An 18,931-nucleotide genomic window follows, 5' to 3' on the forward strand; every position below is an offset into this window, starting at 1 on the left:
CATAAGAAGGAACAGAATCTGGCTCAGTCTCATATTGCACAGATGACACAGCTAACAGCAGTTAAAAAAAAAAAAAAGTAGAAGTCTTACTTTATTCACTAATGTAAGCAGATATGGCCAGATAACCAATAGACAGTTCTCTGTGTAAAGATTATGCTATTTTTCAGAGTACAACCACACTTTAAGACAACTCCCAAACTGTCAAAACGGCGGACTTTTACATCACTAACATATTCTGTACCTTCTTATGTATCACAGTTGTTTGTAAAGTTGGAATTAGAGCTAATTACACCTGTGCAAAGACATCAAAGACAATGAGGTTGCAAAGGGATCACTGAGGGCATAGTTTACTTCGCTCATACTTCTGGTACAGTCAGCACAACTTCTCAAAAGCATATACAGCTTCAAACGTGTAAGAGTGCTGTCAGACTGAGCCTTAGCTTAGACCTAAGTGGCTCTTTCTAGGGCTGCAAAACCCTGAAAGAGAAAAAAAAAAAAGGTAGCTACACACCAGGGGGCAAAAAGGTGGTGCCAAGTGGTATCATTGATTATCAGACATTTTTGGACTCTGGACTTCCTTAATTCTATAAGTTATACAAATCAACTTAACTAAGGGGCTAGTCTACACTGGCAGCGCTTTAACATGGCTTGTGCGGTCGCGGCACAGTGCTGGGTTAGAGATCTCCCAGCACTCAAAAAAAAAAATCACCTCCACAAGGGGTGTAGCTAACAGCGCTGGTGCACTGTCTACACTGGCGCTTTACAGCGCTGAAACTTGCTGCAGTCAGGGGGGTGTTTTTTCACACCCGAGCGAGAAAGTTGCAGCACTGTAAATTGCTAGTGTAGACAAGCCCTAAGTTAACTCATTCTTTTCACTACTTTATTCTAATATCACTGTTTTGCACATGAGGTGTGACGGGTAGACAGGGTGGAATGTTTTTGGAAGAGAGATTACATTTGTTTGGGTGACCTTAACTATGCATTTCCACATTCTTCAATGGGTGCATGTGGTTTTTTCAAACCTTAGCTTTGAATACTTAGTCTATCACTTGTTGTTTGATAGAGTTACTAGGTTCTCTTAAGGATTTTACCCTTTCAATAACTGATGTTAGCAGCCTTAACTCTGGCTTAACATTTTTTGCTTGGGTACCAGAGTTGAGAAGCTATGTAGTTTTGCTATACTAGCACTTGGTGACCAGGCTGCTTAAGACGCAATTTGATAGAGATTGCTGACTCAGAATAAGCCTGTGCGCTAAATATTACATATCACCTCTGAAGATTCCTAGTACGCCTGTGTGATGAGGTGTCTATCCCACACAGGGCTGGAAGGGGTTAAGGTGGCCAGGTAGACCTATTAACTCTACAGACTGCAACTGGAGGAAAAGCCAGGGAGCAAGGATTGATTGCAAGCAGGCTCAGTTGGGAAGGAAGAGGCGGGGCCTATAAAGCCAGGAAGCTGGCAACAGACTGGGGCAGCAGTCACTCCCTGGGAAGAGGGAGGAGGGTTTGGAGCTGGTACTCCGGGGCGGGAGTACCAGAAGAGTAGGAAGCAGTCCAGGGAAGGAGCAGTGAGGGCTGGAAGAGCAAAGCCCAGAATTGCTGGGCTGAGGGTCCCTGGACTGGAACCCAGAGTAGAGGGCGGGCCTGCATTCCCCGACCAGCCATTGAAAGAGTGGCACCTGAGGCAGTGAATGGGACGGCTGAAGGAAAGCTTTTGATAAATCCAAGAAAGGGGGAACGCTGTGTGACCTGGTCTGAGTCATGAAGAGAACACTGCAGTTCTTGGAATGAGGGGGGGCTGCAGACCAGAGACACAGACAGACAGAGTGGTGGCAGGCAAAATCTAATCCCCAGACCAGACAAGAGGAAATGCCAAACTATCAGTGAGTTGAGCACCCCATGACAGCCTGCTAGCTGAGAGAGAGAGAGAGAGAGAGAGAGAGTAAGGCTATATCTTCATAGGGATAAAAAAAAACCATTTCTGGCCAAGGTCAGCTGACCAGACTTGTGGGGTTTGGGCTCCAGAGCTCAAAAAATGTTGTGTATGGGTTCAGCTAGGACCTTGCGAGGGTGGAGGCTGCCAAAGCTCAGGCTGGAAAGATCCTCACAGCAATTTTTAGCCACGCAAGCCTGAGTCAGCTGACTCAGGCCAGCCACAGCTCTTTTACCCCTGTGTGGACATACCCTAAGAATGGAAACCTAACAATTAGTCACTTGCTTGGAAGTGCAAAGTACTTAACATTAAGACAGCAATGTGGCAAAGTTCAGGTTTCAACATCTTAAAAGACATAAGGGAAAATTTCAATAAAACAGAAAACTAAATGCCTTTGCCAAAACACAAACTAAATGGACAGAACACAGTCAAGAATATTCAATGTTGTGGATCAATGGACCATTTAATATATTTGCATAAATAGATGTTACTGTATTTCTTCCTGTAGTTTATATTTAATGACTGTCCCATAATGGCCTCACCATTCAAACTCTTCAACATTTCTCAAGGGGAACAAATTCATAGCTGGAGTGTTTTATCCAGAGCCATTATAAAACTGCAAATTAAATTGGCAAAGAGGATAGCATTTGGTCATTTTATTAGTGGCTGTGTATATAAAGACAAGTCAGTGCATGCAAAATTAGATATCTATAAAATACAAGAACAAAACAGGACTAGTTGTGGCTTTAATTTTATTAGTTTCCAAATAAATCTGCTAAAACTACCATAAGAAGTTCACTTTTAAAACTGAGTTAGATTGGCAGTGTTGTGCAATATAGCACATTATATTTGCAACATGTAAACTCTGCTGAAAAGTAACTTCCTCCCTTAGCCACTGTATACCAAGTTCTAACTAATGTGCTCTAGAATGACAAGATTTATTTCTACCTTTCAATTAATTTTGGCAGATGACCATCAATTTATGAGATTGTTCAGAAGACGCGTGTGGGTAGAAGCCTTCAGCCTAATAGTTCTTTTGAGCAACAATTTCTGATCACAGAGCTGCAATTTCAAGCCTCTAGAATAATTTTACTCTGCGAATCTCTCAGCTTGAACACTCTATACAGCAGCAAATTATGTATTCCATAAATTGTTAAAAACAACATTTTCACTTTTATTCTGAGCTTTAGAACTCATCTATTCTCTTTACCTATGCTAGACTGGATATCTTTTACCTAAAGATCAGTTGTTTTTTTGTAGGAATATCACTAAATACCAATTTCACAGAACAGTTATTGCACTGCAGGAAGACAGACAAAATGCCAGGAATGTGTTTTAACTAGGCCACAACTCTAACACATGTGGGAAATAGCCAGCAATAACTTGTCCATTGCAGGTGGCCTTTCCTTTATAATCTGTTCCAACTGGTAGAGGGCTGTCTCAGCCCCCACGACCCACCCCCTAGTCTCCATTCCACCTGGTACCAACACTATTGCTGGGACCCTACCACCCTCCCCTCATATTAGGTAAAGGTGGTGGGGAAGAGGGAGTTGTCTCCCCACTGTACCAGACATTAGGCATTCCAATGCCACGCTCCACCTTCTTCAGAACATGCCTTTCCCCAATGCTTTCTCCACTTCCAATTTATCTGGGAACCGAACCCCCCATTGAACAATTACCTTCACTGGGCACCTGCCGTCAGGCGACACCAACAATTTGCTTGGCTGCCTCTCCTCACCCTGCCAGATTCCCAGATTAATTCTTCCTTCCCTATTAAGGGTTAGAAGTCATATCCACTCCCCTGTCAGAGAAGTGTACCACCACCTCTTCCCTGAATTACTCAGGTACGGAGTATGCAATTTCATGATCAACAAGCAACGTTTCCTGCTCACATAATTTAGCCATGCTTTACCTCTCTCTTGGCCTTGTCCATGCACAAAGATCAGGCAGCTTCCCTGCCAAACCAAAAACCAGGTTACAGTTACCCCCGCAAAGAAGGACCTGATTCTACCTCTAATCTTTGACCTACTCCTTTACTCCACCCTTTTACTAAATCTGCAAAATAGTTTGCCCCCCTGGGTACAATGATCCATTCATGTGAGCACTGCCTGGCCAAACATAAAAGGGCATCCACTAATCCCCCCAAGCGTGCCCTTCCATCCATGCCAATTTAGAGCTGCCTCACCACTAAGTCCTAGCTGTGAACAACCCAGGGTAAGTGGCTGGCTGACTGAGCCAAATACACAATACTATGCCCGTACATCCAGATGCCAACGCCTGTATCCCATCCTCTTGAACCTGAATGGAGGCACAAACAGGAAAAGTTTAGCACACTTATACCACTGAATCATCATCCCAAACAGTGGTCTCCATACCCTTGTATGCATTCTGATGCCACTACTGATAGAATCCAGTTAGCTCCTGTCAAGGCTGATTCCCCACTCTGGCACTACGAGTGACAAAGGTGGGGGCCCACAAGGACTCTAAAAATGAATACTTGCCACTCCAGGCTTGTATTAAACTCCCAAGGTTACAGCTTCTTTCTGACCTTGGATTGGTAGATGCTGCCACTACCCAAAGGCAGAACCCCTTTGAGAGCCCAGGAAGGCGCACTTGGGAATTCCTTCCTGTGGGGTACCCTCAGGCCCTTTCACCCTCCCTCCAGGGAAGAGCTGAGAAAGAAAAAAGAAAAAAGGAAAAGAAAAAAAAAAGGAAATCAGCTGTTGCCACCAGCTAATTAAATAACATGTGCACAAACCTCTTAAGACACAAAAAAACAATTCTGTTCTTAAAAAAGGTACATTTTATTAATAAAAAAGAAAATACATCTGGGAACTTAGGCTTTTGCTAGATTTAAAAAAAAAAAACCAACTACAAGGATTAAGCATCAAGAATAGCTTTCTTGAGGTCCAACTTAAAGGTTACAAGCAAAACAAAAGCACTTGGGGTTAGCACAGAGGAGTCCACAAGCCATAAAAAAATAAAAAGAGATAAACCTAACCGCATCTTCCTAGACATTTCCTGATCTACTTACATAAATGGGGTTTAAATGAGTAGTTTCTAGGTATGATACTGAGGATTTTTCATACCTGGCCCCAAGCTTCTCACAGCATAGCTCTGCCCTGTCCCCTCTCTCCGGCAGAACAACCACAGACAGACAAAAGGGGAGTCTTGTTTCAATTTTTAAAAGTTCAAGCCTTCCAATTGGCTCTTTTGAACAGGTGCCCACTCACTTCCTTTTACCTATGCATAGCAATGAGACTTTTTAACCCTTTACAGATAGTAGCTGTTCTCTAATTGCTCTAAGAGGGATTTTATAGCTACTGGCTGGCTGGGCATCCATAAAAGGGAGCTATCTCCCCTCCCTTCATTTATCACAGCTCCTTTTCCAAGCTCTGCTGTGGATGTAGCCATTCCAGTCCTGAATAAATGAGATCCCAATTCACTATAGGAACCTCAATACATGTTCTTCAACATCACCATGAATTGAAGTTTCTTTTTCAGAAGTAACTCTCTTCCCCATGAAGAAAGAGTGGCCTCACATCAGCAGACCTCTGCGCTAAGCAAATAGATAAATTGACTGGGCAAATCCCACTCTCCCCACATTCTTGTAATACTAGGACTCACTTTGCCATACCTTAATAGTGATTTTTGTTTTTTGACACTCAGACTAAGTGAGACTAATCTCCATCCTCTACCCATCTCCCACCCCTCCACAGCAGATCCCTAACCTCAAAATCCCTATCTAAATCCTACTTTGCTAACCTCTTAAACAGCCCTGACTGAGACCACACTTCCCAGACCCTAACTAAAACCTGCTATTAGGGTTCCCGTAGCCCAGTATAACCTCCTTCAAAGCATACTGCTCAATAAAAGACCCAAAATAGCATATAATGCCTGCCCACAGCATACCCATGACACCATAGATTGTGGTCTCCAATACAGAACTAGGTCAAATTCTGAGAGAGTTCACACCTGCCCTCCAGTTGGAGGAGAGTAAATTCCTCAACACCCCACAACATACCCTAGATGTTTATGGTGCTAACTGCTTTGCACCAAGTAGAAAGAATACTCCTGGGGGAATTCTGCACAATGCAAAATTTTGCAGAAATGAATGTTGTCCGTGCAGAATTTCCTTTCCCCCACAGAAATGGGCTGCAGTGCTGCTAGCAACCAGTAGGGGCCACTGGACTCAGCAGACCCCAGCTTGCCCACAGAAGACACTGCTGGGGGGGGAAGGAAAGGGAGCTAGAGGGTTCCTGGCAGCTGCAGTTCCCAGCATGCCCTGAGGGAAGGAGAGGGTAGCGCGCAAGAAACTGTGCAAGTCTGGGACCAAGCATCAGGCTCTTTCTCCCTCTAGACCCCTGGGCGGTGGAGGGGGGACAGGTGACTGAGCAAGGGGGGGGCTCTGCAGCTGGGCTCTGAGGAGGAGGGTGGTTCAGGTGTATTGGCTCGGGGGCCCCTGCAGGTGCACTGTGGGGGGGAGGGTTGTGGGTGTCTGCCCCCCCCCCCCCCCGAGCCAATACACCCAAAGGGGACAGAGAAACAGGAACTGGGTTGTCATAGGGGTTTCTTTAACTCTCTACTCCTGGGGAAATTTGTGTTTGTCTCCGTATTGTTACAGACATACTTCCTGACAGGTATTTTGAAATAAATTACCAAAATAAATTTAAACTGGCGTGATTTATGTAGTGTTATTTTGACAAATAAAACTAAGTTTTATGGATAAGTTTATGGAGGGAATGGTTTGAAGGGATAACGTGATTTTAGTCAATTAGGCATTAACGTGCCATCGCGGGTAAAATGAGGATCCGGCTGTAGAATCTTGCCTGTATGCTCGGGGTACTGCTGATTGCCATATTTGGGGTCGGGAAGGAATTTTCCTCCAGGGTAGATTGGCAGAGGCCCTGGAGGTTTTTCGCCTTCCTCCGCAGCATAGGGCAGGGCTCGCAGGCTGGAATATTCTGTTGTGGGTGGGTCAGCTTTTGTGGCCTGCATCATGCGGGAGGTCAGACTAGATGACCATATTGGTCCCTTCTGACCTTAAAGTCTATGAGTCTATGAGTCTATGAACTAGCGGAATTTAATTTTTTGGTACAGAATGCCCCCAGAAATAAGAGAAAAAAAATTAAACAGTCAAGAACCAAGGTTACAGAAGCCTAGCTGTGTCTGAATGGACTCCTTGCTAGCTCCCAACACCAAGTCTCAAATTCTGCCCACCTTATACTGAGTGCTTAAAAACAAAAAACAAAACAAAAAAAATTAGATCTAGCCATGCCCAAGGAAGTAGCTGACAGCAAAGTGCAAGACACCCATTCCAAGGACACCACCACGTATGTCAAATTAAAGACATTTCATGCAAAGTAGCCTTCTCAGATACCCCAGCCGTCCTAGCCAACTGCCACAATCCTGCCAGTATATTAGCGGAGAGTAGATACACCCATCTCTGTATCTAACTCAGTCTTCCAGATAAGACAGCATAGTAAGGCATGAGCTCCACTTTTCCATTTTCTTTTGCTAGCACTCCTAACCTACCATCTAATACACCTGTATCTTTTGAGTCAACCCTTGCTGAAAATAGAAATGTATCCAGGTGGCCCACCACTTGTGAGTTGCCAACCTGACCTGCATGTCACTATCCACTCTGACACAGTGTTGAGCCTTTAAAGGCTGAGTATGATCACGAGCATCCATGAGCTTTGCCTATCAAAATAATCTGACCTTCATAACAAAAGTCAGCAGATTAAAGTCATCATCATCATCAGCTGAAGCCTTATAAAGTATCTGACAGCTATTGAGAATATCAAAGTTATTTTTTAACTATTTAAGACCATTTTGTCCAACTAACATTAGCATTTACTTCTTTTGAAAAAACAAAGAAACGAGGAAACTACTGCTAAAAAAATATTGCCAGCAGTGGTTTATTTTCCTACTGTGCACATGGCTCACATACAACACTTAAAGAAAACTACAAAAAACTGGTGCTAGTCAGACATTGCTAGAGTGCAAGATTACATGACTTAACGTGGTCTGGAAGTTTCTTTGCCTGGGGTTTGTACAAGTGAGGTCCCATCTTCTTCTAGGCACAGAACTTAAAAGTTATACTTTGTATTGCTAATGTAATATCACCCAAGTGCTGGCACATTAGCCTAATTCATATTTAACTTAGATGGTTTTCAAACGAGTTATTGACTCTCCAATATTTGCATTAGACAAGATACTTGATACTCATGATCCTGCTTTCCAGTGCTCACAGTCTAATTTAGTGCTCTGATTCTGGAGCCAAGAATTTGGACGCTAACTTTGTTTTCCAAAGTACCATAAATACGTACTGCTCTTTTGATTATACCGAATAGAAGGATTAGGGATGGCAAGCCCTGAGCCTGTTAGAGAGTTATAGCTAGTCTCCTCCTCATTTTTTGATACACCTGGTCTTTCCAGAAGATCTTCTCTACCTCGACAATTATCTAGCTTTGCATTTTATACGGCCACTCATTGCAGTGGCTGAGCAACTTCCACATAAAATCAATAGCAACAATCAAGTTCCCAACAGATTTCCTGGAGTCTCTGTCACTTCACCCTTACAAGGGAGAAGTATCTGTTTGGGGTAGGGCTGGATTTTAATTTTTTAGCTGGTGAGGTGGGGGGGGTGAAGGTTGGTAGGGATTTATTGGGTAGAAGGGAGTGTCAGTGTTGAATGTCCTTATTGTAGAAAGGCTTTTTCCAAAGAGATTTTGCAGCATTTTCTGAAGATTGTCAGACACTGGATTCACCTGAACTCCTCTGGAAGTTTCTTCCAAAGCCACAGTTCCCTCACCTGAGAAAGTTTTATCCCCAGCTCTCAGGAGTTTTGTCCTGGGCTTTAAAATTTGCATCATCCTAGAGGAGCACAGCTGTTGCAGAGGTTCATAAATCAAATTTCCATCTTTGATGTAGCTGGGGCTTGATCCATTAATTGGTCTGACAACTAGAACCACAGCCTTAAACTAGTAACAAAAGCTGACTGGGAGCCAGTGGAGGAACTTGAGCATAGGCCTCATATGCTCTCAGCGGCATAAACCATGGAGAAGGTGGGCATTTGCATCCTGTATCAGCTGAAGCCTGTGCTTCGTCCTTACATTCAGCTTCAGATACAGTAAATTTCCATAGGTGATGAACACATGGATCACTGAGGTTCGCTCCTCACTGAGAGGAAGGAACAAGGTTTCCTAGCAACCTGGTGATGGAAAAAAGGCATTTTTTTAATAGATAGATATGCTACCTGGTCACTTACACTTAGTAAGGAGTGTCAAACAGGACCTTGAGGCTTCATACCACTTTGACAATTGGGAGCTGTATGCCTTCAGTAGAAGTTGGAGACATTTCCTCTTTCCAATCAGCATCACTTCAGTCTTGCCCAAATTCGGCTTGATTTCTTATAAGCATTCTGACATTTTAATAGTGGCTGTGGTTGCATCAGTCGAGAATCATCAGCATACTGTTGGCAGCAGAGCTTATGGAGTCTCACTATCTTTCGCAGTGGTCTTATCTAGCTATTGAAGAGAAATAGGGATAGTAAGATCCCTACAGGATCCCACCGATGAGAGCCTTCAGAGAGGAGCTACTACCCATCACTACTTTGAGTTCTTCTGGAAAGAGCCAATTGCATCCACTGTAGTACTGGGCCATCTACTCCTGCTAAATCATATAGGTGGGTTAGCAGCATCTTGTGGTCTACTGTGACAAAAGCTGCAGAGAAGTTTAAGCAGTACAAGAATGGAGATCCTTCGAGTGTCCATAGTCATAAGGAGTTCTTTTTCTTGCCAATAGAGCTGTCTCTGTACTGTGTCCTGCCCCAAATGTGAGGCATCCAAGATGTCAGTGGATGTCACAACACATGCTGGAGTTTGGTGGTCGCTACCTTCTCTGCTACTAAGCTGCAGAAGCACTAAACTGCTTAACCACGGTTACAGTTGTGCACTTTGGCCTTGACAAATAAATCGCCACATCACTGTGCCCCAAAAAGTTGTTTTATACACAATCAGGATCGTGATTAAAAAAAAAAAATCATATGAAACAAAAGCCAATGTTCAAGAACTGCATCAGTTACAATATTCCTACCATCCGATCAACAAAACCCTAAATTATTAAATAAAAGTTTAGAGAGCAACCTTTAGTAGATTTTGAATATACCAAACCCCTGTTAATGAAACAGAATGCTCATCTATCACTTGACCTAGAATACCAGGCAGCAACAAGGGGACTGTTGACTTCTTCCTAGCAAACTTTGTCCATTATTTCCCACAGGAGAATCTGGTCGCTGTGGTCAGTGCATCTGTCACTTCCAGACTGGATTACTCAACTTAATGCATCTGGAACATAAAGTAGAAATGGGTACTTGAGGCTCTTGTTGAACACATCATCCCCATGCTCCTCTCTCTATGCTGGCTTCCATTACCAGATGAAGGCCTTGATCATGAACTTCAAACCAGGAACAAGCTGCATCAAAAGTCTCTTCATCTATACATGAGGCACTCATAAGTGAATGACAGGATTATGTTTGTGTCCCCCCTGTCCCTTAAGGGCTGAAGGTCGTCTGAGGAGGTCAAAGGAAACAGCCCCAGAGAGTGGGGTATGACCGCAGCAGCAGAGTTTGGGGTGTTCCAAAAGGACTCAACAGCAACAGGAACTGAAAAAGCTGTGTTTCTTTGATACCCAGTTTTATTAAACTCTAGTTTTAAAAAAAAACTCCCTAGTCCAGAAGTAATATTCAAATGTACAGCTGTACTCCTCTGGGACAACAAACCAAAAAGGCCAAAATGAACCACACGAGGGACCAAGATACAAATTCTTGGTAAGGAAGCAAGGCTGTAGGCAAGTTTCTAGAGAAGATCAGACTGATCCAGAGTGAGTGCCTTTGGACCCTCCTTGAGAAAACTCTGTAAACAGAATAAATGGGGTGAGAGGATGTGAGGAAGAAGAAAGAAGTATATCATGAACACAGCCTCTTACCGGAGAGCAGACAGCTCCATGAAATATACTAGGATCCTCATTATGCAAAGCTAGTTTAACTAGGAAGTGTTTAGCTATTATGGCAACAGAAATTACAGAAAAACCCACGACAAATATTCTAATTTTAATTAGAAGAGATGTACATTTTACATATACAGCAGGCAAAACAAGTGGAATTTGTAAATTCTATACTCTGGTTCACAGGAGTTATAAATGCTGCAGGTTTGCCTGCTGACTTTGTAACTTCCATGCGTTGCTTGCAATTTGTAATTTGCAGTCTCAACTGCTCTAGTTCAGCAATTACAGATGCTGTATGTGAAGCATTTAACTGAAAATTCAACCTCTTTTCTAGCAGTTTGTGTAAGAATACTTGTTCATTGTCATCAACAATTATACTTCAAAATAAATCTTCACCTTCCCGGTACAGCTGAAAGATGAAGCTAAACAAATTCAGACTGGAAATAAGGAGCAAATTTGTGTCAGTAAGGGCAAGTAACCTTCTCTACACCATTCATTCATTTTTATTATGTCCCCTCATTCATCACTTTTCTAAGGTAAACAATCTCATTCTTTTCACTCTTTTATACAAGAGTTTTTTCCATGCTTTCCAACATTCCTGCTCTTCTCTGCACTCACTCTAATTCCCCAATATCCTTTTTGAGATGGGATGGCTACTACTGCACACAGTATTACAATGAGGCCAAACCATTGATTTATACAAAGAATAAGAAATACTTCATATTATTCATCATCTCATTCCTTATGCAATTCCTACAGACCTTCATGAAGAAGTTTTATATTGGATTTGATTGGGTGACAGGAAACAATTGGTAATATTTTCAAAGTTTGATATACCCAGATGAGATAACTAAAGTTAAAAAGAGAGTAAGTTAACACTCCTAAGATAAATGACATCTAATACACGCTGGAAGTTACAGCTGCTGAAACTTTATTACAAAACAACAAACAAAAATTTTGCTATGCTGCCTCCGGGGGGGGGGGGGGGGGAAGAGTAACACTGCAAGTCCTAAATTAGAACAATGATTAAGAAAATGTTAGGTTGCTTAACTCCACTCACCACATATCTCTCTTCCCCAAAAAGAGAGGACTAAAGAAAGCAGTTAATAAAAACACCAGATTTTGCTTTATTTCAAGACTGCCTTCAATGGATTTCATTGCCGTTACACTTAAATAGGTAATTACTACATGTAGCCTAATGGCTATATTTCATAGTTTTCTATTCTTACTCTAATCAAACAAATTTTCTCTTTGTAAATTGACTATTTAGAAACATTTTCATTAAGTGCTACATAAACATAATTGTGCCTTGCCACACAGAATAGGCTTTCAGAAATTTTCAGGGTCCTGAGAGAGACAGACATATACTATAAGAGCCTAAAAAAATTGAGGAGAAGGAGGGGAAAAACAGAGTTTAATTCAAGTAGGCAGAATTCCAGCAGCAGAATGAGGGCTAACCAGTTTATTGCTCTAAATGCAGAATGTATGATTTTCTGCCTTGTGGACATATGAGTTCATTTGGAGCAAGTAGCTCATGACCCTCAGAGTCTGAGTACGGGCTCTTGAGACCAGAGTGGCTGAATTGCAGGAGCTAAGGAGGATGAAAGCCTTAAGGAAGGAGAACATCAAGCTGGTGCAGAGGAAAGCAATTCCATAGTTAGAACCTTCCTTCCAGATGATGTCAAGGTATCCTCTCATGCTGAAAATACCTTTCCAAGGGAGGGAACCCCAGTTATTAGGAAGAGACAGGCAATAGTATAGTAATAGGGGATTTGATTATTAGAAATATAGATAGTTGGGTTTGTGATGACCAGGAGAACTGCATGGTGAATTGCCTATCAGGTGCAAAGATGATGGACCTCTTGAAACATCTAGAAAGATATGCAGTGCTGGGGAGGATTGGTGGTCATGGTAAACATAGGTAACAGTGACATGGGGAAAGGCAGAAGAGAGGGTCCAGAGACCAAATTCAGGCTGTTAGGAAAGGGCTTAAAGTCCAGGACCTCCATGGTAGCATTCTCTGAAATACTTCCAGTTACACACACAGAGCCACATACCCTGCAGTTTTGCCTCTCTCAATGTGTGGATGAGATGATGGTGTTTGGAGGAGGGATTTAGGTTTATTAGGAACTGGGGACACTTTTGGAAAAGGAGGAGCCTGCATAGCTTCCTATGTACTTCATACCAGATTATACCTAATTTATGAAGTTTAAAATTTTGGTGTCTTGAAGTTTGATCCCCAATTTAGCAATCCAATGCCCCCCATCCCAATATTTGTAATTTAAATAGTTACAAATGAACATGTTATTTTGATATTTCTGCTAATGTCTTAGCAGAGAAACAATTAATATTTACCTTTGAATTGCTATCATTGGATTTCAGAGTTAACAAAAACATAACTGTTTGTAGCTTCGAAAATTCAGGAAAACAACCCTGTTTTGGTTTATATTCAGAAGATTCCTTGCAGCCATGAAAGCTGCAAACTTATTTTTTAATATGAAAATTTCGGTTCTGAATACAATTTTGCAGCAGACAATGGATTCCACGGCATATTTGGAATTCTGGCTGTACCACCATAGATTGTTATTTGGATGATCTCAAACTAAGCAGGCTCAGGTTGTGTCAGTACTTATGTAAGAAACCTCCACGGAATTAGATGCTGGTGATTCAGTAAATGATAATCTCTTGACTGACTCAGTCCTGAACAAAAGCCCTCACACATTATACCAGAGGGCACAGCACAGCTAGAGTAGCTGTCTCTGGGATGTGACATAAAACCTAACTTGACCTCATCAAGTCACTAGAGAGCCCATGACACTTTTCAGAGAGTAGAGAAGTTCAGCATTTGGTTAGGACACCAAGGTTATTACATTCTGCCTACCTAAAAAATATTTCCTTGATCCAGATCCTAGATCCAACTAGATTTTTATTTTATAATTCCTTTCCTATGGTTGTGATATATTGCTGTTTAAACTGTATTTTTCACCTCAGAAGTGACTGTGAAAGCGGTCAGTAAGAATGATTGGTGAAGCAACTGTCATAGCATTTTAGAAGAAAGGTGCCCTAAATAGAACAGATCATTTTTGCTACTACTAGATTGATGTCAAAAACTCCAGCCAGAGCCTTCAAATGTATAGTATTATATGTTGGCTTATTAAAATTAGTTCTGTTTAATGTGTTCATGCTGTTTTTATAACGTACTTACTCATGAAAATACTGGGCATCCATATGCAGAGAACTTAGACATCTTAAAAAAAAAAAAATCAGTTCCCAAATATTTAGTTTTCTTAGTTTCAGAAAATGCCCAGAGTTAAAAATACTGAGATTCTTACAATTGCACATTTATGCCAGTAAAACAATGTTCCTTTTAAGTTAATACAACAAAAAAAAGTCATATTTCATATTTAAATTAACCCCTGCCTCTCCCGAATCCCAGCAAAGAAGAACACTGATTACACATTGGTTTGAATATTTATAATTGTACCATGTGACAGGCAACTAAAGCAAATCAATGAGCCACTTCAAAGGCTTTTTTTTCTTTTGAGGGAGAAGGGAGGAAAGAAAGGAAAAAAGGCAGCAATAGAACAAGCTAGAAAAATACCTTTATATTTTTCTTCTGAGGACTGGGAATTTCAAAGTGTATACAAGTATAAACAGTCATGAAGAAAATCCTGTTTTAAAGACCATGTTTGAATAAAATTAGCTAGACTTTTTTTTTTTAAATGCACATTTATTCTGAGTCATATTTCAGGACAAATGTAATTAGACAAATGATATTACAGCCAGCAGTAACTCCAGACAGTAATCTCTTAAATGTCATCACACAGACTGATGATTCTGCTGAAATACTACTTTTAAAACATGCATCACAAGTAGTATCAAATTTTACATTTCCTATCACTGCAGAATTCCAATATGCTTAAAGACTACAAAAAAAATTCCAAAGTAAACACAGAAGCTAGTTACAATTACCCTTCAACACCTGAGGCTCTGTTCTTGAGGCTACAGACTGGCATTCCTTTTGAAAATATCAATGAAAAGAACACACACCACCAACTTGAGAAATGTTTGCTGAACAATACATATCCAAAACAGTGGAACAGCACTTCATTAAAACTTTGTTAAATAATTTTCACCTATATTTCCACTACAGCTGTCAAGATTTTGCATTGTTTCTGGATTTGAATATTTCCAAATCATCTTCATAGTAAAATTTTCACCACTTATTCCTAGGCTCTAATGGTTAACTTTACTGAAGTCAACAGTTACTCATCTTAGTAACATTAAGCAAGTGCAAATTTAGAGGACTAGGGACATACAGTCTGATCCTCCTGGGCCTTATTTCCAAAGTCCAGTAAGACTAATGCCACAAGAAAGGATTGTTTTTGCGAGTAATATGGAGTTGCAGGATCAGACTTTTAATTTAAAAAATAAATAACCAACTTATTAGGTGGTCCACACCAGAAAACAAAACAGATACTGTAATGATTATGACAAGGTCGTTTTAAGCATGCTTAAAATTCTCTTTAAAATTAAATATTAGAGAGTGAGCAGTTTCCCTTACATAAAGTTCTCTATGTAATAATGACAGTAGGGTGACCAGATGGACTGACCCTATAAAATCGGGACAGTCCCGATATTTGGGACTTTTTCTTATATAGGTGCCAATTACCCTCCATCCCGTCCTGATTTTTCACACTTGCTCTCTGGTCACCCTACATGACATTAGCATTCAGATGAGGGTACAAGTACATAAAACCAAGCCTAATAAATTTTCACCCATAACTGGCAAGCAAGTTTTTTATCAGTTAGTTTATTGAATATAAAAACATTGCCACTTTAAATGGTTAAAATGCACCATCATAACATTCATGGGGAAATTACCAGTGACAGACTAAAAGTTATCCCAAGGGGGTGGAGGAAGGGAAAGAGAAAATCAGAGATGAGAATTAAGATAAAGGGAACAACCCAAACATTGCTAAAATTTAGGGGAACAGTGAGAATACTGAGCTCTGCATTTCCCATATCTCCTGCTCTCCACTTCCTACTGCTGTGCTACTGAAAAAGTGATGCTTTGCTATGGATTAATAAATCTAAATGACAGTTTGCCATATGTATTCTTTCAACAATTTTTTTTACAGATCACTCCATTTTCCTGTACCTCCATCTCCCAAAAACTGTACTATGAATTGGCCATAAAAACAGATCTTCAAAAATGTTTTAAAACCCTTCAAAGACTAAGATTTCAATCATAGGAGCAACCAGCAAGAACACTCAAAATGGTGACTAGCAATAATAAATCAGACACAAACCCACCATGAAAATTAAATCCAATCCTGCAAAAGAGATGGTGGCAGACCAAGGCTTTTCTAATGTACAGCCATTTACCCAGAAGTAAAGACCTTAAAGTTGTATGGATTTTTTTTCATCCAAAGAAAATTTTCCACTCAAAAACTGCTAGTACTAATATGAGACACCAGCACTAAGGTTAGGAGAAAGTGTATTTTCATCTCTGACTGTTCCTAACAATGACAGATGGAGACAAACAGAGTAAGGAACAAGGAGATGGTTAAGGCCAAAGGAAAGAGATACAGCCACAGAGGGAGGGGAAACAATATTAAGGGTGCAAGGCAGAGAAGAGGGGATAGGGCACACAAACAGAGGGCTATTGGGATATGGAAGTCATGGGGGAATATCGGTGTGGGGGGGGGGACAATATGAGGGGGACAGTGAAGCAGCATGGGATGGAGGCAATGGAGGAAAGGGTATAGAGGAGCAAGATGTGATAGGACAGTGTATGGAAGGGCACAGCTCAGGGAGCTGGACTGGAGTCCAATGAACTGGAGGCAGAAAGGCAACGTGGGACTGGGACAGGACACAGACACATGGGGGGGGGGGCATGAAGCAGGGCACAGACATAGCCAGGGGAAGGTGATGGGGGGGGGGGGGAGATGAGGTAGCCAGTACAGGGATAGGGGACAATGAGGCAGGAGTGACAGAGGCAGGGTGCAGACACATGGGATGACAAGGGGGGCAATGAGGCAGGAAGGATGGGGGCAGGCTCCAGACACAGGAGAGGTGGCAGGGAATAATACAGCAGCAGAGATGGGGAAGGGCACAGACACAGGAGAGGTGACAGGGGTCAATGAGGCAGCAGGAACGAGGCAGGGCACAGACACTGGGGAGGTGGTAGTGGAGGGATAATATGGCAGCAGGGACGGGACAGGGCACAGAATGTGGCGGGGGTCAATAAGGCAGCAGGAACGGGGCAGGACGGAGACGCGGGGGGGGGTGTAATACGGCAGCGGGGACGGGGTAGGACCCAGACACATGGTGGCGGGGGGGGGGGGGGGGGTAACACGGCAGCAGGAACGGGGCAGGACGCAGACGATGTGGCGGGGGTCAATGAGGCAGCAGGGACGGAGCAGGACGCAGACAGGTGGGGCGGGGTAACACGGCAGCAGGAACGGGGCAGGACGCAGACGCGGAGTGGGGATAACACGGCAGCAGGAACGGGGCAGGACGCAGACGCGGAGTGGGGGTAACACGGAAGCAGGAACGGGGCAGGACGCAGACGATGTGGCGGGGGTCAATGAGGCAGCAGGGACGGGGCAGGACGCAGACAGGTGGGGCGGGGTAACACGGCAGCAGGAACGGGGCAGGACGCAGACGCGGAGTGGGGGTAACACGGCAACAGGAACGGGGCAGGACGCAGACGATGTGGCGGGGGTCAATGAGGCAGCAGGGACGGAGCAGGACGCAGACACAGGGCGAAAGGCCGGGAGTTAATGAGGCAGCAGGGCCAGGGCAGGAAGGCCAGCAGGAGGGGGGCGGCAGGCACGGCCCGGGGATGACAAGAACCAGGGGGCCGGGGCTGACCCACGGGAAGCCCCCTCCTCACTCACCCGTCTTTCCGCTTGGCTTTGTAGACGTGCCCGTAGGTGCCTCTCCCCACCTTGCAGCCCTCGTACTCGAACAGGTCCTCTACCCGCTCCCGCTCCCCGGTCAGCTTCACCTTGAAGTCATAGTCCATCTTCAGCGCCCACCGCCGGGACCCGCCGCCTCCGGCCGCCTCACAGCCCGCCGCGCCGCCGGACACCGCAGGGACCAGGGAGGAGGAGGCCCCGCACCAGCGATACGGACCATCCAGGGGGAAGCCGGCGGGCGTGAGGGCTACTCCCTCCCCTCTCTCGCCCCGTCTCCTGCCGCTCCCTCCCCGTCTCAGCCAGGCAACGGCACAACAGCCGGTATTTCACCCGGAATACGGCAGCCCCGCTTCACCGCACTGTTGAAAAAGCGTCGCAAGCCGCTCTCACAGCGACACCGCCCCAGCAGCAGCGACTAACGCACCACGTGGAATCTAGCCGGCTGAGAGCGCCCACTCCAGCTCCGGGGCCGGCATGCATTGCGCCACCGGAGGAGGGGGTTTGCATGCTGGGAGTTGTAGTACAGAATTTGTTAAATGCCCCGCTTTGCATGCTGGGAGTTGTAGTCTGGGGGGGGGGGTGAATTATACCAGGAGATGTAATTGGAGTGGGGAGGAGCTAGGGCAGATCAATGTGTAGTGCTGGGGGTTTGGAGAGTGGTCGCAGTGGAGCACTGCATGCTAGGGCTGCAGTTTGGAAGGGCACGGGTAAGGACACATTTGGAGTAGTGCATCCAGTTTTGGGCCCCCCACTACAGAAAGGATGTGGACAAATTGGAGAGTCCAGCGGAGCGCAACGCGAATGATTAGGGGGCTGGGGCACTTGACTTATAAGGAGAGGCTGAGGGAACTGGGCTTTTTCAGTCTAGAGAAGAATGAGGGGGGGATTTGATAGCAGCCTACAACTACCTGAAAGGGGATTCCAAAGAGGATGGAACTCGGCTGTTCTCAATGGTGGCAGATGACAGAACAAGGAGCAATGGTCTCAAGTTGCAGTGGGGGAGGTCTAGGTTGGATATTAAGAAACACTATTTCACTAAGAGTGGTGGAGCACTGGAATGGGT

General features: G+C 43.7%; 1 protein-coding gene across 2 annotated transcripts in view; it reads right to left on the reverse strand.

The window, feature by feature from the left end:
• Window positions 1-18,158, reverse strand: part of CDK8 (cyclin dependent kinase 8) — a 171,986-nt gene extending 153,828 nt beyond the window's left edge. For both annotated transcript variants that reach the window (XM_065410045.1, XM_065410036.1), the window contains exon 1: window positions 17,848-18,158. In XM_065410045.1, the coding sequence (XP_065266117.1) occupies window positions 17,848-17,975 (128 nt within the window). In that variant the 5' untranslated portion in view covers window positions 17,976-18,158. The remainder of the gene's footprint in view (window positions 1-17,847) is intronic.
• Between the last annotated feature and the right edge of the window lie 773 nt (window positions 18,159-18,931).

This window comes from Emys orbicularis, chromosome 1, assembly GCF_028017835.1.
Source record: "Emys orbicularis isolate rEmyOrb1 chromosome 1, rEmyOrb1.hap1, whole genome shotgun sequence".
Classification (NCBI taxonomy): domain Eukaryota; kingdom Metazoa; phylum Chordata; order Testudines; family Emydidae; genus Emys; species Emys orbicularis.